At 47.0% G+C, this 27,740-nt stretch overlaps 1 protein-coding gene across 1 annotated transcript in view; it reads right to left on the minus strand.

Moving 5' to 3' along the window:
* Positions 1 to 27,740, minus strand: part of LOC126530530 (sialin-like) — a 69,656-nt gene that overhangs the window by 16,757 nt on the left and 25,159 nt on the right. Inside the window, exons 3-7 of the mRNA XM_050177799.3 lie at positions 26,688 to 26,924; positions 24,952 to 25,129; positions 19,881 to 20,014; positions 17,642 to 17,791; positions 9,092 to 9,224 (exon numbers count right to left, since the gene is read on the minus strand). Of these exons, the coding sequence (XP_050033756.1) occupies positions 9,092 to 9,224; positions 17,642 to 17,791; positions 19,881 to 20,014; positions 24,952 to 25,129; positions 26,688 to 26,924 (832 nt within the window). The remainder of the gene's footprint in view (positions 1 to 9,091; positions 9,225 to 17,641; positions 17,792 to 19,880; positions 20,015 to 24,951; positions 25,130 to 26,687; positions 26,925 to 27,740) is intronic.

The following is a 27,740-nucleotide window of genomic DNA, read 5'->3' on the forward strand; positions in this document are numbered from 1 at the left end:
AGTAAATATAGCAAATTAGTTTTGTGGAAATGAAAATTTCATATTGCCATAAAGTTACAGGACTGCAAAGTTCGTAGCGAATCTCGCTTCATTTTACCCCACTCTTGCTATTCACCGTTCACGGCCGGCTGCGATCTCATTGATAATGCTGGTGGAAAGTTGCTCTGACCCCCTGACGGAATGCAATAAGTGTGAGAAGATACATGTGACTTCCACAACAAGCATGCTCCCGTGTGTGCGTAGCATTGTCAGGTGTCTTATTTGTCATGCTCTGCGTTTTTATGTTTGTGTATCCGTGCGCTATGTTAGATGTGCCGAATGTTCTGTATTTTTTGGCATTTTCTCAAGTAACAAGTTCATGGCTGCGATTTGATAGCGATACCTATTCCAATGATGTTCCTTATAGTGCTTTGTCAGTGGTGTTAATGAGACTCCATGCGCGTTATCAGTGGGATAAGCCAGCCAAAAAACTGTGGATGAAAGTGTGGCATATAATCGAGTGGAAGGCGTGACCACCAAATCGTGGTTCTGGGGCGGTACTCCCAGTCGATTACTTCCTTGGAATACGGGCACTATGGCAATATTTTGCACAGCAATTATTCAGGCACTAATATTAAATTCAGACATGCTTGATTACTCAGACAGCCCCGCAGCACTGCCACTCGCACCATAGACTTAATGTATAAGGACAACGGAAATTTTGAACACTTTACAGCACATCGTGAGATAATTGAGACTCCAACTGCCTGAATGTGTGCTAATAGGGCCACCAAGTCCAGCAGAAATAGTGATATTTTCATTTTGAGATGTCACCAGCATGATCGTCAGTGCTCCCTGAAACAGGAACTGGTGAAGCGGACCAGATTTAGTAGTCGCCAATGAGAATTCGGTGCATGCATTAACTGTACTTTTGTCTGCCTGTAGCGACAGCATAACAATGGCTGAAATAGGGGCTGCAATCTCGTAGCGATGCCTTCCGCACGATGCTATACCACTCTTATCATCCATGGTTCATGGCCGGCTGATCCCGTTGGTAATGTGTGCGGAGTGTTGCTCTGATCACTGACGAAGCACGAAAGCCGTCAAAAGGAATAGCATAAAAGGCATTGCCAGAAAATCATGGCCATGGAATGTCTAGGCCAAGGGCAAGCTTATGTGTGCGCAGCAACATGCGCTAACAAAGTTGGGCCGCATTCATGAGTGATCGATTTAGAAATATACTTAGATTTTTAGGATATTTCGTGTGAACAGCACCAGACGTGTCATGGGTGGCCGTGTTTCAGCACAGCGATAAGATAGCATGCCTGGCACTGTACCAAGAACGACGGCGCTTGTAGACGTAGACACGTCTTGCGTTAGTCACACGAAAACTGCTGTGCTCGGCACTGTGCCAACAATACCGTCGCTCGCAGACACCGATGCGTTTACACTATAGTCGGATATAACTTTAGAAAAAAGGGGGCGTTTACTTCTCCGAGGCGGAGGCACATGAGCACCCACCAATGGGCGCGCACTCTCGACTAACGTCATCAGCCGGACGGCCGGTGAGCCCACCGACGGAGAAGATGGCCGCCCGCGCTTCGAACTGGGCGAGGTCGCGTCAGCTGTGTGCTTTAGCCCCTCGTCAGAGTGAATTTCAGAACTGTTTGTGATTGTCTATCATGCCAGAAATAATACTACGAGCTTATGATGCCGCATTTGTGCCACATGCGTTTATTCTGATTCATGATCCGACGAAGGAACATTGCAGCGAGCATCGCTGGCGCTGCGCTACACTTTGCCTGAAAATAGGATTCCGCGGCGACCGCTATGAACACACATCCTGCGTGTTCCATGTTGTTTTATTTCGCTCCCGAGTGACGTTACGATGAGAAAAGTTTTCCAAAGACTGGTGCCTACTGTTAGCGGTGGGTGTGTTCGTGTACTGTGTCGCTGCGTTTTTTGTCGGACGGGGTGAAGTGATGGAGCAAAACCATTCTCAGGAGAAATCAGAAAAGTGTGCGCGCATGAAACAAACCTATGTGTCGCAACAGAAAATATTTGCAGAAGAAGCCTTCAATGCAAAGATTTGTCGCCGTCAACTTAGCGCGAACGATCATTGTCAGCAGTGAGATAGCCGAGCGTCTACGACGGTGTTCGAGCGTTGTGTAGCACCGTCGATTGATTGCTGTCTACCAGTGCTCACTGCACGCACAAGCCGTAGAATGCGTGCTGTGAAATTGTGAAAGCACAAAACCAAAAAAATATAAATTTTATGCTATTTAAAACCAAGAGTGTTGATTTAAAACGATGAATGAAGCATTTTTGTACCTTCCTGCCTCGACCGTATTCTCGCCCCAGGTTTGTAATGGTTTCGATAAATGCATTGTTTCATATAAGTACTTTTCAATAGCAACTGATTTATTTTAAGCTTGGAAAACGAGTAGTAGATACGCCGTGTACATGTAAACAAGTGCTAAAGCCATGCAGCGCTGCTCTTTCTACTTTTGTCACTAGCAATGAAGCTAAAGAGCAGACGACAGGCAGCGTTGTAGAAGGCACAGGGTTATTTTTCTGTCGCTATCTGGCATGTGCTGTAGCACATGAGAGCTCTACTAAACCAGTCATCAAAATACAAAAGTCTTTATTTATACCGAGAATTACGCGTTTCAGGAGCATGATTTTTCGAGCGGGACTATTTTAGTTGCGGAGGCAATCGGCTGTCGCGCTTCGGTCATCTGCGTGGGGCCTCCCCTCTTTTCTAAAGTTGTATACGACTATAGTCACGCAAAATATAGCACCTTGACACTGTGCCAAGAATGCTGTTGCTCCTAGACACCAATGTTTCCTGCACAACCAAGCGAAATTGAACATATCTTCGAAAGCGACAATGAGAGAATACAAATGGCACGCCTTTTTTGACTACTAGTGGAATAAAATCAGCTATTTTTGGGTGAATCTGCTATTTTGGACTCCCGATTATTCGGATGTCTTGGCAGCCCCCCTCAAGTTCGAATTAGCAGTCGGGGACTGTATATTCAGCTTTTGTGATTAATTTAGCAGCTACTGGTACCTAGTTTGAAAGGCTCTATGTGGTCTATGCGCGGCCAGGGGCTTATATTTTTGTGAATGCACTTATCTCAAAACTCCGCTTACCTAGAAGTTTTCCCAAGTCTTTACAACTTTGAGTTAACATGGTTTTACTGTATTTGTTCACCCGGGCAGACAATGAAGCTGCGAGAAGCTTGGCACGACTTGCAAAATGTTTTCTCCTGTGTTTATAATAACTTTGGTACCTAATGGAAAAAGATGGACTTGCACTGCTTGTAACCGCAAGTGTTCCACCAAAGTTGTTTGTAGCTTACCTTTACTTTTCAATTTATAAAGGATAGTGGCTGCTTTTCCTCAGAAACCTGTATGAGTTTCCTTTTTAGTTTTCTGCTACTCTTGGATGAAAATTTCCCTTCCAAAAAAAAGAAGAGAGAGGAATAGAAGGAGAGACATCGGCACACGTAGTACTAGCCTCCCAAATAGACTTTAAAAAATATTTATGAACCAAATGACATTACATAGTCAAACATCATTATAAAAAGTTGCATCTGACACGCAAATACAGTCTACGCTCATTACAACGGACCCGCGTATAACAGACTTTGTTATACCAAGTTTGTCACATCTGTGTTGGTTATATCGAATTTATGGAGTTATCAGCACATGCTCAAAACAAACATCATGCTGTCAGAAATGAAAGTTATTTTCTTGTATGTGGGATTGGAGGCATAGATGTAAAAAAACGCCAAAGGTAGCTGTCCACTCTACTTCCATAATCTTTCCGATTAGCTGGCTATGGCTTTTCACAAGAACCAACACACTGTTTTTAGATCGCAACAACTTTTTCAGCGACTTTGCCAATTTTGCCTGTGTCAGAAACTTGCCACTTATGGTTGTGCTTGAAGCCAAGTACTCTCTCGGTGTCTTTTCACCAGTGGAGGAATTCCAACGGTACGGTTGCAGACTGCTGAGCAAAGCTATTTCATGAACAGAATTTCTTAAACCTTGACGCAACACAAGTAAAATCGTAGAATGAGCCCAAATTTCTCAACAATACAGAAAATTTGGGTGAGTTGGCAGGTATGCATATTGCCACATGCGTTTATTTCGGCTTGCAGCGACGCGAGCGGTGTTGCTTGACGCGTTTAGATCATAGACGCGAAATGTATAAATATGGGACCACTGCTTGCGCTGGCTCAGTCTGATGAACGCCGTAGGCGCGCTTGCTGCTTTCGCCGTCACTGAGTCGTTCGCTTGCTTTAAGGCACAAGTTCGCCCATTAAACTTTCTTTAAGTTCACCACCAACGCAGCATCCCTTTCTGTCTCCCTGCGTGTCAGGCAGCTCGCCGCCACCTACGTGACATTTTGGTGGAGGTGCTTATGCTTCGAACCTCCCCACGGAGCCCTGACGCCAGTCCAAGTGCCTCTGGAGCTGGCCACACGGAAGACTGCTCAAGAGAAGACAAGAAGGAAGAAATCTGGAGCAGCCGCCGACTACAAGGACTGCCAGCTGAATTGGGACCAATACCTGCCACTGGTCTACGTGTGAAACACCGCTCGACGTCACCAGCGCAAGCAGCCACCACACCTGCGCCGTTCATCGTCCAGCAGCCGCGAGTACCTCCGCTTTTTAGCGGCTCCACTTGCGAGGATGTACAGTAAAAGCTCGTTAATTCGAATTCCGCGGGGATGCTATGAAAATTCGAATTATACGAAATTCGAACTAATGAAAGTCGGAGAAAAAAATCGCTCGGTTAAGGTGCGTATATAGTGTGACGTGGCGTGAGCACGCGCGCACACGCTACGTCACGTTGGCATGAACAACGTCTATACTTCGAAGCTCTGGCGCAGCCAACGTAACCGGACGCGGCCAGCGCGGTCCGACGCGCCCGACGTCGAGATGGCTCTTGCTCTATCCGCGCATTTGTCGCGCTGACTGGGGCGGAGAAAAAAAAAAAGTCTCCGTCTCGCGCGAAAAGCGAAGCATCGATTGCGATAGAAAATTAGTAGATAGCTATACGAAGTAAGGATAATAGTTTTATCGGACGTATAAACTTGTGAGCATTTGCTTACTAACTAAATTAACAAGCACTGTGTCACGCGCGCACAGGTGAGCATGAACGCATCTCGCTCGATGACCGCGGAAACTCGCTGAAAAACGCTGGAGTGAGGGCACGCAGCAGTAGTAGCGAGCGAATTGACGTTCGTACAGCCCTCGCTTTAACGTGAACGAAACGTAGAAAGCACATCGCATATGAAGCTACCGGCAATACGCGCACTGTGCAAACATCGCAGATCACTTTGAAGACGAGGCCCACGCGGGCGCGCACTTTGGCCACGACGCAGATCGCTTTCAAGATGCGGCGGCCGCATGGCTGCGCCGTAAGCAGCAGCTGCCTCAGCCGCCGAAGATCGTCCCCCGGTCCCTCCCTCGCCTTGCGCGCGACAAGAGAGGGCGCGCTCCGCCCCACCTTCCCCTCTCGCGCACGCGAGATTGAACCGCGTTCGCCGGCTCACCCTCGCACGCTCGTACGCAAAGAACATGGCGCGCGGCGAGGGTGTTATCGTCCTTGCCGCTGATCGAAAAAGCAAAGTTGCGCGACCCGCGTGGCGACGCCAGCGTGCTCCCGCGCACTAGCACTCTCCCCATCCACGATGATGCGGAGTTCGAATTATCGGTGGCGGTGCGGATTTCAGTGTGAATCAGCGGGATGTGTTACATATCGCTTTCAATACATTGTGGGACGGACCGCGGCAACCAGTTCGAATTATCCGAAATTTCGAATTAACGAGTAGTGAATTAACGAGCTTTTACTGTACAAGATTGGCTGGAGTGTTACGAACGAATTGCAACGTTCAACAAGTGGTCTGATGAAGACAAACTTTGGAACGTCTTCTTTCTCGAAGACTGCTAGAACCTGGTACGAGAACAAGGAGCTGTCCTAGAACAACGTGTGGGAGGCTTTCAAAAGGCACTTAGCTGCAACTTTCTGTGCAAGTATTCTGTGCAAGTATTCTGTGCAAGTATTCTGTGCAAAGAACGAGCTGAGGCCTGCTTCAAACTCGCCAGCAGCATCCAAATGAGTCCGTAACCGTCTTTGCGGAAGAAATGCAAGAACTCTTCCGCAATGCGGACGCCAACATGACTGAAGACAAGAAGCTTCAGTATCTTATGAGGGCCGTCAAGGAGCAACTTTTCGTAGCTCCCTTTCGCAACCTGCCGAGGACTGTCGCCAAATGGATTAGCGAAGCGGCCACTATTGAGAAGACGCTCGAGCTTCGCGCAAAGCAGTACGACCGCAACTTACGTGCTCTTCCTTCAGACTGCGACGACCCCTGAAGTGCCTCCGCGGTGGCCCTTTGAGCTACCACCTGCACCATTATGCGCGATGGGCTGTGCAAGTTGCTACTGGGTGCGCAACCACAAATATCCTCGCTCACCGACGTCGTAAGGGACGAGGTACAGCAAGCGCTGGGCACACTCGATCCTCCCGAAACAGCACCGATGCTATCGCCACCTTGCCAGGAGCCACACGTTTTAACTTACGCCGCCACTCTGCAAAGCCAAGCGAGGCCAACCAGCTGGCGACGGGAAATCTACACGCCCCCTCAACGCAGTCAAGCCTCCCCCCCCCCCCCGCCATGCCCGCAGCAGGCCGTCTGTTCAAACACGTTCTGGCAAACCACCACGAGGAAGACTGACATCTGGAGAACCCCAGATCGACGACCACTTTGTTTTCACTGTGGAGAAGCTGGTCACCTCCTACGAGAGTGTCCCTACCGTCAGATGGGCCTGCTCGGGTACAACATCGACGCCCCACGACCCCTTCCTGGCCAGCGGCCTTGAGAAACTGAGGCCTATCTTCAAGCGACCAAAGATGCCGCCCCACGGCGCTTCAGGTCCCTGTCACCCTACCCACGACGTTCGTCTTCGCCGTACCAAGGATACGCGAGGGAGAGGTCATCGAGCCCTCATAGGGGAAGCTAAAGCCAATGATGTCGGGAGGTGACACCGCTCTTGAGCGAAGACCGAAAAACCCTCCTACAACCATGACGAATTCTGATGCCACGACGCGACACGACTCCTGCTGCGTCACTGCGAACCCACGCAGCGGCGCTACAAAACGCGAAGGCGCGACCCAACGCCACAAATTCGATGGCGTGGCTGAAGGCCACAACAGCACCTTGCCACAAGGCTTCCACCCGACGCAGCCGCGACCGTGCGAAGCGACAGACTGCACAGTCGGTGACCGACCAACAACGAACCCGAACACCAAGTGCCGACTTACAAGTTAACCTAGACGGACGTCCACTGGTTGCACTCGTCGACACCGGGGCCGACTACTTCGTTGTTAGTGGACGATTTGTGTCAAAAGTCAAAACTGCATGGGAGGGTCCTCAAATACGCACAGCAGGAGGCCACCTGCTGTTCATGGTCACGCCTACCCTGTGAACTTCATCATCCTACAGCAGTGCTCTCACGACGTAATCCTTGGGATGAACTTCCTGAACGAAAACGATGTGGTGATCGACCTGCAGACGAAAACCCTAACACTGATGACAAAACAGTCGGAAACAATGCAAAGCAATCATTATCACCGCGCTGCATTCGCCATCCTCGATGATCAAGTGAGCAACCCCGCCGAATGAGAGCGTCATGGCAGTTGTCGAAACAGACGCATTCTCAAGCGGTGATGCGATTGTCGAAGCGAACTTGCAGCTGCTTCTGGATCGCCAAACTTGCATCGCAATTGGTGTCGTCCATCTGCATGAAGGCAGAGTGGCTGTGCTAATAACCAATTTCAGCACAGAACACAAGCACCTCAACAGGGTTACGACGGTTACTTTCTTGGAAGAGTTTGCCGAAATAAGCGACGCCTTAGCGCTCACCGAGTCGTCCCATGAGGCGTCGTCGACGATGACTGAGGAGGTGAACTTCGACCTTAACCCTGCCCTGCCTCAACAAAAGCAAGAAAAGCTACGTCGCCTTCTTCTGTGATATGCAAAATGTTTTTCAATGTCATCAAGAATCTGGCAAACGCAGATAGCGAAGCATCGTATTATAACCGATGAAGCAGCTCGTCCCGTCCGCTGAAGTCCCTACCGCATTTCAGCACGAGAACGTGAAACAATCAAGACACAATTTGAAGAAATGCTTCGCGACGACGTCATTCAGCCGTCCTAGAGCCCGGGGTCTTCACCCGTGGTGCTCGTAAAGAAGAAAGACCGTACCCTACAATTTTGAGTCGATTATAGGCATCTCAACAGCGTCACGAAAAACGACGTCTACTCGCTTTTAAGAATCGACGACATGTTAGATCGACTGTGCGGTGCCAAGTATTTTTCGTCGATGGACCTCCGTAGGGACTACTGGCAGATTGAGATCGACGAGAGGGACTGTGAGAAGACTGCCTTCATCACGCCGGAGGGTCTTTACGAGTTTAAAGTTATGCCATTCGGACTATGCTCAGTGCCAGCGACATTTCAGCGTGTCATGGACACTGTGTTGTCTGGGTTGAAATGGCAGATATGCCTCGTATATCTCGACGACGTAGTCGTTTTCGCAACCACCTTCGACGAGCACCTTAACAAGCTGCAGACCGTGCTAGAGGCAATTAAGGCGTCAGGACTCACTCTGAAACCAGAGAAATGTCGTTTCGCCTACGAAGAGCTGCTGTTCCTCGGCCACGTAGTTAATTGTGAAGGTGTGCGTCCGGACCCCAAAAAGGCGGCAGCCACTGAAAGTTTCCCGATACCCAGTGAAAAGAAAACTGTTCGTAGATTCTTGGGGCTCTGTACGTATTACAGGTGTTTTGTCTGAGATTTCTCACGAATCGCTGAGCCTCTCACTCGCCTTACGAAAGCAGATGTGCAGTTTACATGGAAAAATTGATGACCACACACTCTGGAACAAGATCAAGGAAGCCACCATTCTCCTTGTTAATGTTTCAATGCTCTCTGAGAAAATCATTCACGCATCTAGCTGTTAGGCCCATGTAAGACCCCCCATGTTAAAAGCACGCTATAAATGACATGGAACAAGAAAATAGGGCCACCCACCCAATGTCTGGAACACCTTGCGGATGACGGTGACGGAAAGCATCTGGCGCTTGCGAAGCAGGTCGGCTATGGGGGCGCACAACAACATGCTCACAGCTCCAGCTATGTGCACGGCTGCATTCTCATAGCCATTCTGTAGAGAGAGAGAGAGAGAAAGAGAAAAAGAAGCTCATACGTCTTGCCTTCAATGCCAGTGGGCTCACCAAAGCAAGCAAATCATTGCAAAGCACAAGGATCAAACTGTACAGTTGAGCTAGAAATAAAATAAGGAACGCCATATGTCCCTAAATCTTACAGGCCATCAAAGGGGCTCTAGACCAGCGTTTCTCACACTTTTCCACTATGTGACCCCTTTCAGTAGTACCAAATCTACCATGAACCCCACTGCCACTCTATAAGCCTTTTGCAGATTTTATTTTTTAAATAATGTAGATAATACACTTACATACTAAATTATTTAGAAGACATTAACCACAGCTGAAAGAGATACCAAAAATACTTGTTAAATGGACTCTGAAACAACTTTGACGATATTGCACTGTCGTTAGGGAAGGTCCTTCGGATCATTAAGTGACACATTTAAGCCCTCCGTGTAAAGCATGCAGTTTACTATAAGGTTTTCAAAATACAAATCGCTACCGATCGCAGCGGCACTGCTTCCCCGAGTTTTCAGCCGTCCCATCACAATTGACGTGTGACCTGTCCCAATTGTCTGACTGGTATTGCGGCCTGGCACCGGGCGCTCCGAGACCGCCTGGGATGGTGGGTGCCGTCAACTTGGATGCTGTGTGCATCGAGTGCGGTAAGACCACCTAACAGAGCTCACGTCCCCTCGCAGCTGCCCGTTTTGCGCCCATTTTGGGTGTTTTTTGGATGCCGGTTGTTGTCAGGGGTAGCGACGCTTTAGGCCTAACTAACGCTTTATAAAGCTGTCTGTAGCACGAGGAGGGACACAACCTGGTGGACCGTGGCATTGACGTGTTGCACTTTGCTTCCCTCATTCTAGTTAGCCTCGCACGAATTGAAATTACTCGTTCGACTCAAGGAAGCGAGCTTTGTTCACATGAACTTAGCATCTGAGTAGCCGCCCAATCTTTTGCTAGGCGAGTTGAACATCGCACCACATGGGCGATGCGCATGCAGAATTCCTCTCCCTTGCACTACTTTAGCGTTTGCTGAGTGCGTTAAGTGTGTGCAGCGTGAGTGGAGTCACCCCTGGTTTGCTGTCACCTGCACATCGTCTGCATTGCTGCCCCGGACTACGATCGAGCCACCCCGGGCAATGGTGATGCTGTGGCCGGTTCGGCACAGCGACTTCGGCAGCCGCCTGTATCCAGCTCACAACCCTCGGCGGCAGAGAGACGAGCTGGTGGTCACCATCAGCTACTGTGGCTCTCGCCAGTAGAGCACGTCAGCGCGAGCAATGCTTGCTCGTACCGACTACTGCGTCGCCGTTCCCGGAGTCCTGGCCTGGGATCGTGCCGTCGAGTCTGCAGAGCTTCTGCTGTGACCAGCAGACGCTAGCGGGGTACCCAAAAACAATGTCGGTGTGAATAAGTACTCACAAAGTACGGAACACCAGAGCAGATGACATTGCGGCTGTCCTCAACAAGAGGAAAAGAGACAAGGGAGGCTCGTGCAGCGAATAAGAAGGGGCTCGCACAACGAAGATTGTTGGAATGCCGGAGCGACTAGGGCTGCCGGGCCTACGGAACCCACATCTACCGGTGAGGTTCACTTGACCGGGCGTCCGTCTTCGGGACAGGGAAAGCCTCGGGTCGTTGCATGGCACGAGACCTCGGAACGGCCTACTGCAGCCTCGAACCCTCATCTACGTGCAAGGTTCGAGAGAGCGAGCGTCCATAATCGAGACGTGGAGCACCTTGGGTCGTCGCCTCGCACGAGGCCTCAGGTGGGCCTACTGACATCACGGAACCCACTTCTAAGCGCAAGGCTCGGGTGACCGGGCGTCAGTCATCGAAACGAGCGTCTTGGGCCGTCTTCTTGCTCGAGACTTAGGAGTGGACTGTTTCTGTCTTTGTGGGACGCGTCCACCTTTTCCGGCCCCGTGCTGCTGCGTCTGCTCTTCCACACCGGTCATCACTATACGAGCGAGTGTTCAACCTCAAGGACTCTACGTCTCACCACACTCTGGACTTCAACCGCAACCTCGTTAGACTACACTTTTTCCTGTTTACGAACAACCTTGTAGGTGTGGGTCTAGTTGAAGATATTCATGTCTACTTGCCGTCTAATATAATTGTCGTGTGTTTCTAATCATGCATCGTCTCCTCCATCTTCCTCGCGTCACACGACTTGCAATGTGACGATCCTAACCATCACAGTCGGCTCGCGTGTTATGGACAGCGTGTAGACATTTCCTCGGCGTGGCCACTGTTGTATGTACTACCTTGTTCGTGAAGCACGTGTTGATGTTAGACCGAGTGACATGTTTCGCTGGAATATATAGTGATTTAAGGTTGGGAGGATGTGGGTATGCGTGACTCTCACGTGTCCCCTGATATGTTGTTTTCTCGCATAGCTCCTGGCTCCTGCAATCTGGCTTCGCCTCGTGGCTTTACTGCGGCGATCGGTATGCTTGCAGGGTAGTATGAGAGATGGCGCGAGTGTTGCTCTGCTAACGCCACCTAATGGCGGGGTTACTTAGGCATAAAAAGGAGAAGGCTGTTCCTCTTTGGCTCGGGGTCGGCATGCAGCGCGGACGTTCTGCGCGTGCGCCGATCCATGTTTCTGCGAGACCGTCTCGCGAAGCCTACCCCGGATTGGACGAACACGATTGTTCGAAGGCGCCACTGTTCGCGTGACCGTACGCGCGAACAACCAGGCGTTGGTGTCCACCATGGGGCAAACATATACGCTCGTTATCCGGTCACGGTGAGTCGGACTTCCGAGATTTGTTGCGCACCCATCAGCATGTTTTGTGGATAGCAACTCTACTAGCAGGCATTAGTCTATGAAAGGTGCAATGAATGCCCTTGTGCTTGTTTGAACTACTGTGTCGTTGTTCCTTTGTCCCAAGAGCACGAGTGAGAACCCCACAATATATGTAGACGCTTATATTGCTCTTAAACAAAATGGCGTTGATAAGGTATGTGCTCCGAAAATGAAAATTCGCCTCTGTTCCGGCAAGCAGATTGTATAGGCGCGGCCAATGCTAGCAGGAACATGGGAGCTCATGGCATGCTTTGCGGGGTGCCCCACCACCAGTGCTTCATTTACGAACGCAGCCGCAATCAAATTGATTGGTGAGAAGTTAGGTGAGTCGTCTGCTATAGTGAATCGTCTGCCAAGACTTGACGAGGTGCCAGAGGTGCCACTCCGTAGAGCGCTGCCACACGTTCCCGTGTTCCCGCTAGCAGTGGCTGCGCCTGTACACATAGTTGGACACTCCATGATCCCCAGAAAGAGCCTCATGATGAATTTAGAGGTCATGAACCGCAGTTTAGGAAATGCTGCTCTAGGCACTTAAGGAAACACTGTACTCTATTTCATACGTAGCAGGCAACGCTATGAAGGCTAGAGAGACTTTTCTTACTGCTTGCATTCATGATCAAAACATAGTCTAGCCCCTCTATGTGACAAAATGTGATGCAATTATTACATGAAAGGCATCGTAGATCTGAACCTATTTAGCATCAAACAAGCTGAGTGACACCTTTCTGCGACCAATGAGGTCGGCTTACGCTCATGACCAAAACACAGTGTCTTGTATGCAGGCAGCACAAGCATGCACAGATAATATGGGATTTAACATAACCTTAAGCCCACAAGGTGTAGTTTTAACAAACTGTTGCAGATGAAATACAACTACACTGCGAAATGTGTAGTGAGACATCTACGACTTCACTACTTGCTTAGCATCCGCACTGTTGCCTACTGAGTGTGAAACAGAGTACAGTTGAATCCTGTTAATTCTACCATTGCGGGACCACAAGATTTGGTCGACTTATTTGAAAGGTTGAATTAAGAAACGGCAGCAAATTGAACAAATTCACATCTTGTTTATTGCTTGAAGTAGTCTGTCATCATCAAGCGACTACTTTAATATAGTAGTAGAATAGCTATACATCTCATTGTCGGTCAGTGGTCCACCGACCTGAACACTCTTGCTGGCGCTGACAAAATCCTCAAAAGAGGCTTGACCCAGGGCACAGCGCAAATTGTCATTATCACTGCAGGGCAGGCTGCTGCCATTTAACTAGGAAAGCAGTAACACCGTCTGCTGAATTTCATGGTTGTAAGCTTTTAGCCACTGCTACACACACTAGTGGGGGTCGAATTAACTGAAGCAGCATGCTTTTGCATTCGAACTAAATGAGTTATCCTTCCATGGCACTGTATGATTTCGCACTGGGGCTTTTTATTGATTCCATATCAAGTGAAAAGTTTAATTAATCGAGGTTGAATTAACGGGAGTCAAGTGTATATGCTCAAGAATTCTAAAGACTAAACAATTAAGGGCCGAGCTGAGGCATTTGAAGCAATGAAGGGTTTTATTCTGAAGGTCCCAGTGCTCAACGATCGGCAATATTCGGAGCCCATGATTGCCGGCACTGCTTGTGCCACCAGTGGGCGCTACATACACCGGGCTGATGCATTGTGGTATGGAATTATGTAGCCACTGCGATGCATTGCGACTGCATTCAGATCCCCAGCGATTGCCCAGAGTTCACGGGTTGCCCAAAAAGTGCCGGCTGCCAAGCGGTCTGATTTTTGCATCTGAATCGCTGAACACTGTGCACTGGTGAAAACAAGTTTCAAATGGCGTTTGCCATAAATGACTGCACATTCAAAATAACTTCAAAATTGTGCGGTTTAACATTCCGAAACTGCGCAGTGGTTATGAACAACGCCGCAAAGCGGGACTTTGGATTAATTTCATCCTCGTAAGATTCTTTAACGTGCACCGAAATCTAAGTACATAAAAATTTTTAATACCACCCTCATCAGAACGTGACCAGAAATTAAACATGTGACCTCAAGCTCGTCAGCAGAATGCTGTAGCCACAACATGGCTGCAGTGCCAATTAATTTCTGTCTCATTTCTAATATTTAATCACCGTGATCTGCTCATATATATGGTCCTTTCATGGGCGTGCGATGCCACCTTTCTTTACAGGCAGGTACTTGCAAACAGAGGAGATTATATCTTACTGAACCACAACACTTAGCGAGAGTCTGTAAACAAATTTTTCATGCTGCTGACATCGCAAGAAAAAAAAAATTTTTTTCTCATAATTTTTTTTCTAAACTGCACAATTAGAGTGGAATCTCGTTGATAGAATTCTGCATAATACATTTCTCAGGACAATAGATGTATTTTTTCTTTTCCCAGCCAATGTCCCGTCCCATAGGAGCAATGTATTTTTATATGGTTATTGCGATCACGTTTTCACCTGAAATTAGAAGAAGAATGGGAGAAACTACAGAAGTGGGCTTTTACTGGTATTACTGAAACTCGTACCTTTATATTCCAGTGTACTAACTTAAATAATATTCCAACAACCCGCGAACGACGTGTTAAGGGCCAGCCACACTGGAGGAAGAATGGATGCGGTGCGCCGGTGGTGGTAAAAAGCTGCTGTGACAGTGGGGCCACACACACCGACTGGCGATGTGCCATTGCTCAGTTGAGTGAGGAAATGGTGGCTTTTTTTTTTTTAACTTCCACAAGTTTTTTACGGACAGTGAGAAGAAGAAAGTTCTGCACAAACTGACAAGCTGTTTTAACGTTGCTGAATTTCGTGTTCGTAACGTTGCTGAATGGTTCGTGTCGCATCAAGTGATGCTGCTGTGCATAACATGTTATGCAGAGCAGTATCACTCGACGCCACATGAAGCTCTGCTATTGAGCTTCTCTCAGAATGCACTTATTTTCATACGCTTTGGAGCTTGTTTTGCATAATACAATTTTTGGATTCTGCATCTTATTTTCTGGTTCCCGTGAAGATTATATCAACGAGATTCCACTGTACTTGAACATTTCTGTGGTCCCATCCGTGTCTAAAAAAATCAAACCGTGACTGTACTTATGAACAGTCATGCATGGAAACTTTCCATGATAATCTAGCAAAGAGCAGTTTGTTTTCCACTGATTTGAATTTGTGAACTGAAACACAGGACTACAAGTCGCACAGAAGTGTATCCGGTGCAATGCCACTGTGTGGGTCTCCTTCCCAATGTACACAAGTGACGTGTGATGACTTTGTGGTATCTAAATTGTAATGCAAAATTGCCTCTCTAAATCAAGGGCGGTAATTAAGGAACAAAGACAGGGAGGGCGGGGGGCTCGAAATAATTTTGTTGACTCAAAGAATGCCTGCCTTAATAGTTGCAGCCTTTTCTTGATGTAACGCAGTGCTTTTCTTAGGCATAAGATTCCCCTGCTAATTGAACGAGAAATTTTTGGGGTGCCTTGCAGAAGCATTTTAACCCTGACTGCCCACATTTGAAAAGTTTCCTGCAAGTGACAAAGTGGCTGCATAACATATGCTGTCAAGTGACGAAGAAGCGACAGTAGTGCAAGACTGTTTACTTTGGTTGTATAAAGCTTTTTTTTTTTTTTTTTACAACTTACTGTCAATTTCGTGAAGCTCTTACCCCACAGGTAAATTTACCGTAAAAACCCGCGTATAATACAAGGTTTTTTTCCCTATTATTAGCGTCCCAAATTTCTGCCAATTTGGGCTAGAAGTTTTGGTTTCGTTATTGCTGCGTGGGTATCACTTGACTTCGTTATTGCTGCGTGGCTACGGCTTGGCTTCCTTATTGCTGCGTGGCTACGGCTTGGTTTCGTTATTGCTGCGTGACTACAGCATCATTTCTTTATTGTTGAGTGCGCACCTTGGCAGCACATGTGCAAACCCCGCTTTGCGAAGTGCATCTTTTTTATTCCGCATTGAAGCATGAAGATGTCCGGCCTACGAAAACAGTACTCGGCTGCTTTCAAGAGAAAGGTTATTTTAGCTGCATAGGACATCGGCAACAGTGCGGCCGGGAGGCAGTTTGGCATCAACGAGGGAAGCACTCGCGGGTGGCGTCGACAGAAGGAAGCCCATTTTGCATGCAGCAGAACGCGAAGCAGCTTTAGCGGCCCGAAGAGTGGGACATTCCCAGAAATTGAACTCGCCCTGATGGAGTTTGTAAGCCAACAGCGAGCCGCACATCTAGCTGTGAGCGTGGAGCTTATGCAGGCGAAAGCTAAGGAGCTTGCAAGAGAAAAAGGGCTACCAAGCTCCGCCTTCAAAGCGAGCAAGCACTGGATTCATTACTACATGTGCCGTGCTGGATTTTCCTTACGCCACTGAACTTCGATTTCACAAAAGCTGCCCGAATTGTTTGAAGAGCTGCTTGTGGCTTTCCAGCGCCACATTATTTCGCTGCGCACAAGAACTTCAAGCTAGGGCAAATCGGCAATGCTGACCAAATGCCGGTTTATCTGGACACGCTATCGCCCCTCACCGTGCACGAAAAGGGCTCTAAACAAGTTTATGTCCGGTCCACTGGCAACGAGAAAACGCAAGGTACTGTCACATTGTCGTGCACGGCAGACGGACGCAAGCTCCTGCCCTATTTCATCTTCAAACGCAAGAAAGTGCCTAAAGGTGAGGAGTTGTCAAAAAATGTGGTCATGAGATGCCATGAGAAAGGCTGGATGAACGAGAATCTTGTGCTCAACAGGATAAAGTTGGCGCACTGTTGTTGTTGCCGTCCATCCTCGTGCTGGACGCATTTCGTTTCCATTTGGCCGAATCAGTGAAGAGGCTGTTGTGCGAACCCGGCACTGAACTCGTCGTTATCATGGGTGGGATGACATCTCAGCTGCAGCCTTTAGATGTTTGCGTGAACAAGCCGTTCAAGGATGCGGTCAAGCGGTGTTACGCAGATTGGATGCGCTCAGGTGAACCTGCAGTGATGCCGACCGGATGGCTGAAGCGGGCTTCGCCAGCCACACTATGCAAGTGGATTGTGGACGCATGGGCTAGCATACCAGAGGACCTTGTGCGTCGTGCATTCAAGAAGTGCAGCATGTCGAACACGCTTGATGGCACAGAGGATGAGTACCTCTGGGAAGATATGTCCAACAAGGAACTATCCGAAGAGAGTGCAGCTGAGGAAGACAGTGATTGAAATGCGGAGTGCAATTTGAATAAATGTTTTCCTCGAGTTTTCCTAACTTGCATTATACCCAGATAAAACTTTTTTTTTTTCCCATTTCACGTCCCAAAAATTTCACCTCGTACTATATGCTGGTTCGTATTATACACGGGTTTTTACGGTACCCCTGGGTAAAATGGCTTCACGAAAGCCACTCCTGGGTTCTAGCCGGTGTCGATACATAGTCGCAAGAATGTTTTACACTACAACTGTTTGTAAGAGCAGGTGCCAGCCTCGCATGATGTTTGTGTTCGTAAAAGTGGCCTTTCAATTACAAACAGTTAATACGAATGAAAAGCTTTGTGAAATCATACCCTCATTTTCGTTCCAGAAGTGATGGAACACAAAAGGAGGCTTGTTGTAGTAACTTACGCTTCCAATTGGCCGGTGCAAGACTCCACGGAGGTAGTTTGGTAGATCGATGAGTAACAGGTAAAAGCCCCAGTTACCACAGAACATGGTCACGCCCAGGGCCCAAACACTCCGTGAGCTCAAAAGGCGGCCCCATGGTACACCATGTGGCTGCAAGAAAAACAGTATGCATGGCACTTCAAGACACGCTAGATTTGTCATTTGACACGCTAGCTTTGCAAATGACAAGTGTAAGTCAAACACCAGTATTATAATTCAATGAGTAAATTCTGCAGTTTTATGTGCTCAACCCATGATCTGATCATGAGGCACATCGTAGTTGGGGACTTCGGAATAATTTTGACCATCAGAGGTTCTTTAACCCCTTCTTTACCAAGGACGAGCTGGGCTCGTTTGATCTAAAAACCTGCAAACACGAGTTTGGCTTCACTGCTCGCGTTTTTTTGATGTTGCACAACACGTGACCTGACAGAGGAGCATGTTTTTGTAGTGGAAATTAGCGCTCCAAAACTACATCATCCTCTTGTAAAGGCACTGACTGATGAGAACTCCCAACTTCAACTTCATATCACCGCTCGTCCTTCGCCACTTGCTCAAGTATACTATGCCGACTGCTAAATGTTAAAAGCAGGGGTGTGTGAATACTCGAATATTACAAAGTCTAATCAAATAGTGAATGGTTGAATAATTTGACTTGCAAATTGAATACCTACTACGCAATGCCCCATGCTGCGTGTGCTGTGGAGCCCCTTGTGCTCATTGTTGCTCAAGCAAGCGTTTCACTTCGTTTTCGGCACAAAAGAAGTGCCGAGTATGCTGGGGACGGGCCGCTCCGCTATGTACACTGAGGAATTTAATCCAAGTTTCGGGTCAATTAACAAATATAGAAATTTCAACGAAAGAATCTGAACACAAGTACTTGACAGGAAACCAGGACCTGCTGCAAGGACTGTGGCATGGCGCTGTGCACTATTTCCTGCTTTGGTGTGCACTGCACAGAGGCCAACTTTTAGAACGGCTGAAGCCAAGTTTATCAAAGTAAAAGTATCGGTTTATAAGTTCTGGTATTTTGATGTGCCAAAACCACGGTATTGCTTTCAGTACGAAGAACATACCTTTTCAGTTAACCTTAGAATTTTGAAGCCCAGCAGTGAATTATTAGTAGTACTGCGGTTAAGAAAACTTTCAGTCTATGTTATTTTTGTTAAATATTTTTAGGACATATTGAAATAATGATTTTAAGTGGTACCTCTGGCTCTTTCTTTGCATATACATTTGCTTGGAAGAATAGAAACAATTGGTACATTTGGGTCATTTTTGACGACAGTGCTCAGTAGCAATAGAGTTACTGTGTGCCTAAATCTAAGTACATGTACATTTCTGTATCTTGCCCCCATTAAAATGTGGCCGCCACAGCTGGGATTGAACTCCTGACCTCAAGTTCAGCAGTGCAGTACCGTAGCCACTGGGCTACCACGGCGGGTGACACAAGGCAAATGAGTAGGCAGCACGAGAGCAAAGTTGTCATGTGAAATTGCAAATGAGTAAGAAATAATAAGCTGTTTGTTTTGTGTGCTTACATATTTGTTCCATTTACAATATATGCAAACAAAACTCGCATGCAAGCCAAGCAAACTACATGTGCACGTCCTGTCACCCCCCCCGTTTTTTTAGTTCACTACTTGCAGAAGTGTACTGTTTTGCATCTAGTCACTTCCCAGAAAATGTAAGGCTGCATCAAGCATTGCGCTGAAAGGCAGTGCATTAGGTTGCATCAGAGGAAATGTTTGGTCAGACTGAGCGCATGCAGGTTTGAAGGTAACACGCACATATCAAATGCCCAATGTTTTAAGAAATAGTATCTGGATGTTGTGGCGCTAACATTCTAGTTTTCTTCACCTCACAAACTTGTTCGCGTATGCTTTCTGCTCAATAGGTAAAAAAAACAATGGACCACCATGCAAAAGCCTGAAATGCTTGCTAGAGTACGAGAACAAGTATGCACACTCTAACACTTCCCTTTCAAGCGGGAACCCAAACATGACACGGGTAATATTAAGACTCAAATGGATAACAGTCAGTTAATTGTTTGCTTTGAATAAATTTTGTCAGTTGCGAGCACCAGCGCATAGTGCTACTCATTTGTTCTCCTTTATACGCATCTTTCCTGCCGACCACAAGAAGCGAGAGCAGTTGGGCATCAAGATGTGTGCAGGCGTGGCGTGGGTATTGGCGCTACCTGTTGAGCAGCGCAGGAACTACCCCGGTAGCGTTGGATGTGTTGAAGCTCCCGGTTGGAGATGCCCGGGTGCATCTCTGGCCACTCGTACACCAGCCACATCCACAGCACAAACCAAGCACAACCAAGCACACCTGCATTCAGCGACATAGCGAAAGGACGGTGACATTTGAGACACACAACGTACAAGACAAAGCAAGCAAGCTTTCGTTTGATGCAAAATGAGTGCCGTTCTGTTCATTCTTTACATACGCATAAAATTACTCTTTACAGCAGTAGCACAATGAAACATATTGACACATCGTGATGACAGTGAGAGCACGACAGACCCAAACTGCAAGTCAGAAATCCAACTCTGTATTGGGCATACTTGTGGCCAGAAAAGCTAATAACATTAAAACCACAACGATAACGATGATCACTATTGTCGGTCATAAAAAATGTGATCCGCGAGTCACATGTGTCAGCTACATGACTCACCGTACATTCCGGTGTAATCACTGGCGTGTTCCAGAATGTGCACCGCTATCAACGTCGTGCACACAGTTCCATTAGACAAGGCTCTTGGCACAGAATCGGCAAAAAACTTGAGAAATTTTGGATACATATAGGTGCACCTTGCGCTGAGCAATAACCTTGCAACAGTTGTTAAGTGGCGAAAAACAGTTACCGAAAAAAATTAAACAATGTACAGGTGTCAATATTTTCACATTGTAGTGATGCTGAAGAACCAAACACTGCCAAAAATTTGAGTTAATCTTTAGTAGGCACCCAGATAAGCAAGCAACATTCAAATCCCAATTATTACGATGAGCACAATTTTTAGTCCTTGAATTTGCACTGATGAGTGGAGTCCATCTGCTCTTTACAAAGGTATCACCGTATATTCCAGAGTAATTGCTGGCGCTGACTATATTCAAGAATGTGCTGAGCCCACAATCTGATTAGATAAGACTTTTCACTACAGAACTGATGAACCTACAAAAATTTTCAGATACAGTTGAACCTCGATATAAAAAAGTAGGTAAAATTGTCAATATGCTTCATTATATCGAAATTTTGTTGTATTGACATTCAACCTTTTATGCAAGTAAGTACAGTCGCCGATCGACATTTCTTACAAGGAAAGGGGCTGTAGAATTTACTGAATTAGATGAATTTGATGAGTTTGGGAGTAGGGGACGAACAATACGGTTTCATGCCACGTCGACGATACCGTCACACTGGCGGTACGAATTAAGCGATGCCAGCCACACTTTCGCGGGCACTCCTCTGGCAGCGGGGAGCGAATGCTTCGTCTGCCTCTCGCTCCAACGAGTCACCGAAACTGGAGATTACGCAACCACAAATACTGAACGCGCAAGAAGACAGCCTACATGATGCCACACAGTCTTGGCACACCGATTCTCTGCACATGTGTCAGATTGCCTATAAAGCAGGGTGCGTGGCTGCATACGCGCCCAGCCACGTTTACAGCCATGCGCAGCCATGGTTGATGAGATGCGTGCCAGAAATAGCAACGCGCGCTAACTTACCCCCCCCCCCCCCCCCCCCCCCCCCGCTCCTTGCGCGTGCTTGATTGCGTTACCGCGTGCGAGCCTTCATCCCCCTCTTCTCATAAACTCGCACAAGAAGGCGGTACTTGTGAAGCCACCATATTTCTTGTCTCACCCTCGCACACTTTCACTTGCACCTAAAGCACAAAATGTGGGCCGCGATAGGATCTTATCACACTTGGACTTTATACAGAACATGATGTGCAGTGGCCGTTCGTCATGCTGTGAGTGATTTGAGAGGTGCATTTGCAAGCAGCCACTCAATCATTTGACCATCTGCGTCCCTCAAAAGCTTCCATTTATTGTCTCAGTATTCCTTTGCAGTGGAAGCGAAATTGCATTATATTGAAATCGCATACAAACACATTTCATTGTGTTGAGGTTCTAAATACGTGGTGTTCTATAAACAAGAGGTTATGAAAAGTTAAATACTTCATTATCCTGAGAATTTCATTATACTGAAGTTTGTGATGTCGAGGTTCATCTATATATATATATATATATGGCATGCCCTGCACCGAGTCATAACTTGGCTGCGACTATTCAGTGAAAAATGGTTGCTGGCAAAAAGTAAAACAATGTACACGTGACGATATCAACCTTTTCATGGATTTGTATGTTAGTTATCTTGCGACAGAAGGAACCTCCTCTTCTGAAAAACCTGATCTGTCCCATTTTCCCCATACCTAAAAATCACACATGAACATATGTGGGGGGATCCAGTCATAAAAACCTGTATGTTCCCACATATTATTGCACATAGAGTTATAGAGCATCTCGATTCCTTCAACAGCACCATGAATAATAAATGAAACAGACTTTGCACTATGTATCAATCCTAGCCTCATGCAGGACATAGGGGCTTTGGGTACACCGACGTGTAGCCATGACAGGGGAAAGAAATCCGCGTATGTCGTTGATTTGAAGATAGAATGAAGGAAAATGCAAGCAATAGGCCATTGCTTGTGAAGTGGCATTACAACAGGAAGATGAGGATAACATACAGCAGTGTTTCTCAAGCTGTGGGTCATGACCCCCAAATGGGTCATGAACCTTTTTCTGGGGGCCATGGAGGGTCTAACTATATCTACATTCTGCTTCCCAGAACAGAAATTATTTAACTCTCGGTGCCCATGCTTTTTCAACCCGGTTTTCTTTAAAAGTAATACACTTAAACCTTAATATAATGAACTTTATATATATAATGAAATTCTCAACATAAGGAAGTCTGTTGCACTATGAGTAATGCCCCATAGTGGTACGTGCTAACTGAGGCAGCAAACAGCAGCAGCCTGCAGTGCCAAGGCCGCATGCCACCTGCATAGCGATGCCCTCTCTCCTCACACAACACCTGGAGCACTAACGCCGCAGCAGGTGTTCCCTTTCGCCTGCTCTGCCAAAGCCTCCTAAATAGCACAAGGCCGGTGCACTTCGATGCGTTACGTCATGCTACCTTGCCCGACTGCCATAGAATCTAATGGGGATGCCCTCGAATAAGCTGTGGTGATTTTAACGTCTCCACTTTCGTCAAGTCGGGCTTGACAGTGGAAGTTTCGGTCCAAGTACCATGACATCACAAAGCGGAGTGCGCAGGTAGGAGACGTTGGCTCTACTCTGCGGAGGAGTGCTCGTGCCGAGAGCAAGAGTGCGGCACTTGTTCGGGCAAGGAGCTGTGGCATCACAGCAATGCCCTCTCCCCTTACGCAACACCTGGTGTGCTACTGAGGCCAGCAGGTGTTTCCTTTCACCCGCTCTACTCCGTCGAGGCGTATTCATGAGGTGGCATCACAACCAACGGCAATGCCAGTTTAGGTGCCGTTTCGCTGCTACAGACGACCGATGACAGCTTTTCTCCCTCAATGGGCCAGTTAATGCTTTTGCATCAAAATGCAGCACATTTTGATTGTAAGAGGCACCCTGATTTTCATATTTCATAAAATTACAAGTGCAATACCCTTGATTGTTCACTCACCAGTATTTCACAGAAAGAGAAAGAGTAACGACAATTTGTTAGGGAGGCTGTCTGAGGCGTCATTATCACTATGAACTGCTCAGAGCATCTTTTCTTCAATGCCGCTTGCAGCATTTGAGGTAGTGCATTTTAATGCGATTAGCCTTCTTTGGAAACTTCAACAAGTTTGCACTATGTATGTCTTTATGTTTGTCTGCAGCTAGCCTCTTCCCCGCCAACTTGTGTCACTAGTAGTCCATGGTCAAATGTGTAGAACATAGGGCCACTGTACTGAGAGAACAGGGTTCGAAACCAACTCGTGCCACTGGATGTGCGACACTGTGCCGCTCTTCAATGGATCTCCTTAAAGCCAACTTGGGTCACTTGGAACTGGGATGTGTACAACTTCTCTTTGCCTGTGGACGAAGAGTTCGCTTTCTAACACCGGGTGTGTGCCGCTGGCAACGGCACATAACCGGTGCATCGTTTACACCGAATGCACACCCGTCATAAGATAGATTGCCAATCCCATTAACGTCACCAATCATCTCCAAAGGCTGGATGTGCCAGCCATTTTCTTTAAATGCCTTGCAGACCATGGCAGCCTAACTGTAGCGTCTAGGATATACTGTAGCCTAACAAACTTATGGAATGGGCATGAAGTTATGGCAGCTTTTACAACAGCAGCAAAGTGTGGACTGGATAACAAAAATATTTAAACGGGCCCTGAACCAGTTTTTATCGAAGGGGAGGAAGGCATTTGAAGTAGGCTATTTCAGAAATGCCGTAAAAAGTACTTCAATACATTCAACATAACCGGAGTAATTGGTGATCAAACATGGCCTCCACTGTACTCCGGTTCCTTTTTCAATGCTTTGCACTGCGAAGACTATGGTGCAGTGGGGCATGCTCACAACACTCGGCCTTCTATATGTCACCATGGCACACAGTTCAAATTTCATTTTGGATGTTAATGTAGATGCCACGACTTCTGCCTTTGGTGCCTATAACGTGCTAAACATAAGCCAAACGCGGTTGTCCTCAGTGAGCCGAAGTGCGCTTAGCCAGTGGACTCCTGGCAGCACCCCAACGGCGGCCGCGGTATCTACGCCATGTAGCCGATGGCAGCTTGACATCAGCTATCGGCCAATAGCAGCCGCCTAAAGGAATGACAAAGTAAAGTGTCCAATGACAAAATAAAGCTTCCAGAAGAGAATGAGGACAGGGCCTTCTGTTGAAAAGAGAGCATTTGAGAGAACGGTGACTTCGTGATTTGCTTGCAAGCTTCACTCACCGCGTACGACAGCAAAACTTGGCTGAGATGTTCACAGCAGCGTATGCTACCTGTGGTTTATGTTATTTCACCAAGCCCATCGGGTGGTTCAGGGCCCCTTTAATGCCAATAATGATAGCCTGTAACTATTATAGTTTTCGCTTCAAACTCGCATCTAACATGCACATCATTTTTTTAGTATATGTTTTTCCGGAGAGGAGTGCGCAAAAGAGTAGAGTAAATGCGGCATATGTGCGATACATCAAGGGGGTCATAAATGCCTTCACGCACCAAGGAGGTAGAAGATGCCAGGCCAGCCCCAGGTGCTCGCACAGAGCTGGGCGGTGAGCGGCAGGGTGACCACGGTCCCGACCGCGGTGCCCACCGTGTTCAGGCTCACCAGCCGACTCCGCTCGTGCACTGGCGACCAGTGCGACAGCAATGCCAGGGACGAGGGAAACACCACACCCTGCAACCGGTCACGTGAGGGTGAGTCGAGAGCGACTAGCGCCTGTCATCAACGTTTGTCATCATCATCCATGACGTGCTTGAGAAATGAATGTACAGTGCTTCAGAGGCCAAGCAATTCTCATTACTGGTGTCCCACTTGCAAAAGAGGAGAAAACAAGGGGGGAAAAGAAAGAAGAAAAAAAAAAAACAGGAAGGGAACACTGATTTATTTCAGAAGTTTAATGTGCTAAAGCAACAATTTGGGACACGAGAGAGTCCACCTGAGGAGTGCTCTAGAATAATTTAAAACTGGGAATTGAGGTTGATCTGGGTGATTAGCATCCTTCACTGATGTCACACCAGTTGTCAATTTTCCATTCCATTTATATACCTGCTGCCAAGACAAACATGCATTTCCACACTTATCTTTCATTCTTCTATGAATTTCATTAGGTTGAATCTCAATGGGTGTTATTCTTTCACTTGTATAACATGTGATAACCAGTTATTTGGTTCATGTCTCAAGTGGGGCAGTCATCTTTACACTGAGACTGTGATCATGTTTTTTTCAGCTGCATGCTTCTGCCAACTACCAAGTATCTTTTACACTACTGGCAACAATTTTGCCAACTCAATGGTAAGTGACATCAAAATAAGAAATTTCATAACAAATTTAACATTGGCTTTGTTTGTCTGACGCTCATACATACTTTAACCTTTTCTTTCAAAGTTGGTGGTACAGCTACACACTGTAGCTACACACAAGCTGTATAGAGACCCGCACTTGCATGCTAACGACAGTAAAAGAAAATATTGCACCTATGGTTGCTCTATTCTCACTCAAATTTTGCAACAAGACTGCAATGTTCAGTTCATATTGTTCAATAAAGTACATACTTGATATTGTCTGGTTTGTGACTGGCAGAGGAACCAGACCATGCTTTTGCAGCAGCTTATGTCTCCCATGGTAAGGTATTCTCATAACAGTAATGTTTCAGTTTATAGCAAAGCTGTATAAAGAAGTTTCACAATATTTTTCATGTGGCAGCGGCAATATGTGGCCACCCGCTTGGTATTGAGGCGCAAGTGCATTGTACCGAGTGGAGCTCGCACAGCAGAGCTGGAGCAGTGTACAGAAAAATGGGTTGGATATAGTTTAAAGTATCATACTGCTAAGCTGGGAGAGTATCAAGTGCTTGAAAAGACTAGGGTATAGCGAAGGAATCGCACCAGCTATAGCGAAGCACTTGTGAAGCCTTCAGTATATTTCAGGCTGTGGTGAAACAGACCCCTTGGACTTACGAAGGGAGCAAGATCACCCTTATACATTTGCGCTGTCTTTTACATACGAATTGCTTGAACATGCTAAGTTTAAATTTTTTTTTTGCAAGAGAAGCAATCAGAAATGCTGATGTTTGATTGAATGATGAGTACCAAAACATGCACCCTTGTTGGGAAATATGATTGAAAACAAATCACCAACAGACATGAAATTTTCTGTTAGAGTACACAGGTTTCTGTACATGATGAGCTAATAAGAGCGCTGCAACGAAGAGAGCCGTGAAAGAAGAACACACCTCGGAGATGCCCTCACCAAAGCGCAGCACCATGAGTGCCAGCGGACTGATGTGTGCAGCAAACGGAGTGAGGAGGGTGAGCAGCGAGGTCACCAGGATGCCTGCGCCAAGTAACCTCTTGGCCCCGAAGCGGTCGGCCAGCCGACCACCAGGCACTTGGGTCAGCACGTAGCCGTAGAAGAACGAACCCAGGACTGCACCTTGCGTGCGTTCGTCCCAGTTAAACTCGCCGCCAGCCTGTGCACAGTGAGAAATTTGATTTGGCTCGCCTGCTACTAAATGCAAGCCAGCGATAAAGACATGTACCTCTCTCAAGGACAATGTGCATCCTCAGACTTGATAGCACAAATTCTAAACGCACAACGCTTTACAGCCACGGAACACTTTAAGGGTTTAACTAGAGGTTTATATGGTGCAGTGATCAGCAGGCTGTGGCTAGTTCTGTGAGTGACCACAGAGTGGCTGCAGCTGATTGCAAACACACCTGCACAAGGGAGCAGCACTAGAGAATTAAGAGGAAGCATTAACTCAAAAGCTGCTCTCTAAATACATGGGAACGTGAAAATTATTTTTCTCAGCATACACTGCACCAATTTTGATGAGATTTGTTATTTACAAGTAAAGGTTGTAACATATGAACTGTATGTAGTTGACGACCAATTACCCAGAAATCGATAATTTGGACAGCACTGCGGCACCGCCACTAGCTCCATAGACTTAATGTATAAAGACGACCAAAATTTCGGACACCTTACAGTGCACTGTGTGATAATTTAGACTCCGACTGCACAACTGTGTGCTAATATGGCGACCGAGTTGAGCAGAAATGGTGACATTTTCATTTTGTGGTGTTGTCAGCACTTCACAAAACCCAAACTAACGAAGCTCAGTCAATCTAGCAGTCGCCAATGAGAATTCAGTATATGCAGTGACCGTAATTTCATCTATCTGTAGCGACAGAATGATAACGGTTGAGATATGGGCCGTGATTTCGTAGCAATGTCTCCCCCCCCGCCCACTCTATTACACTCCACTCTAATCATCCACTATGCA

Source organism: Dermacentor andersoni, chromosome 4 (genome assembly GCF_023375885.2).
Source record: "Dermacentor andersoni chromosome 4, qqDerAnde1_hic_scaffold, whole genome shotgun sequence".
NCBI lineage: Eukaryota > Metazoa > Arthropoda > Arachnida > Ixodida > Ixodidae > Dermacentor > Dermacentor andersoni.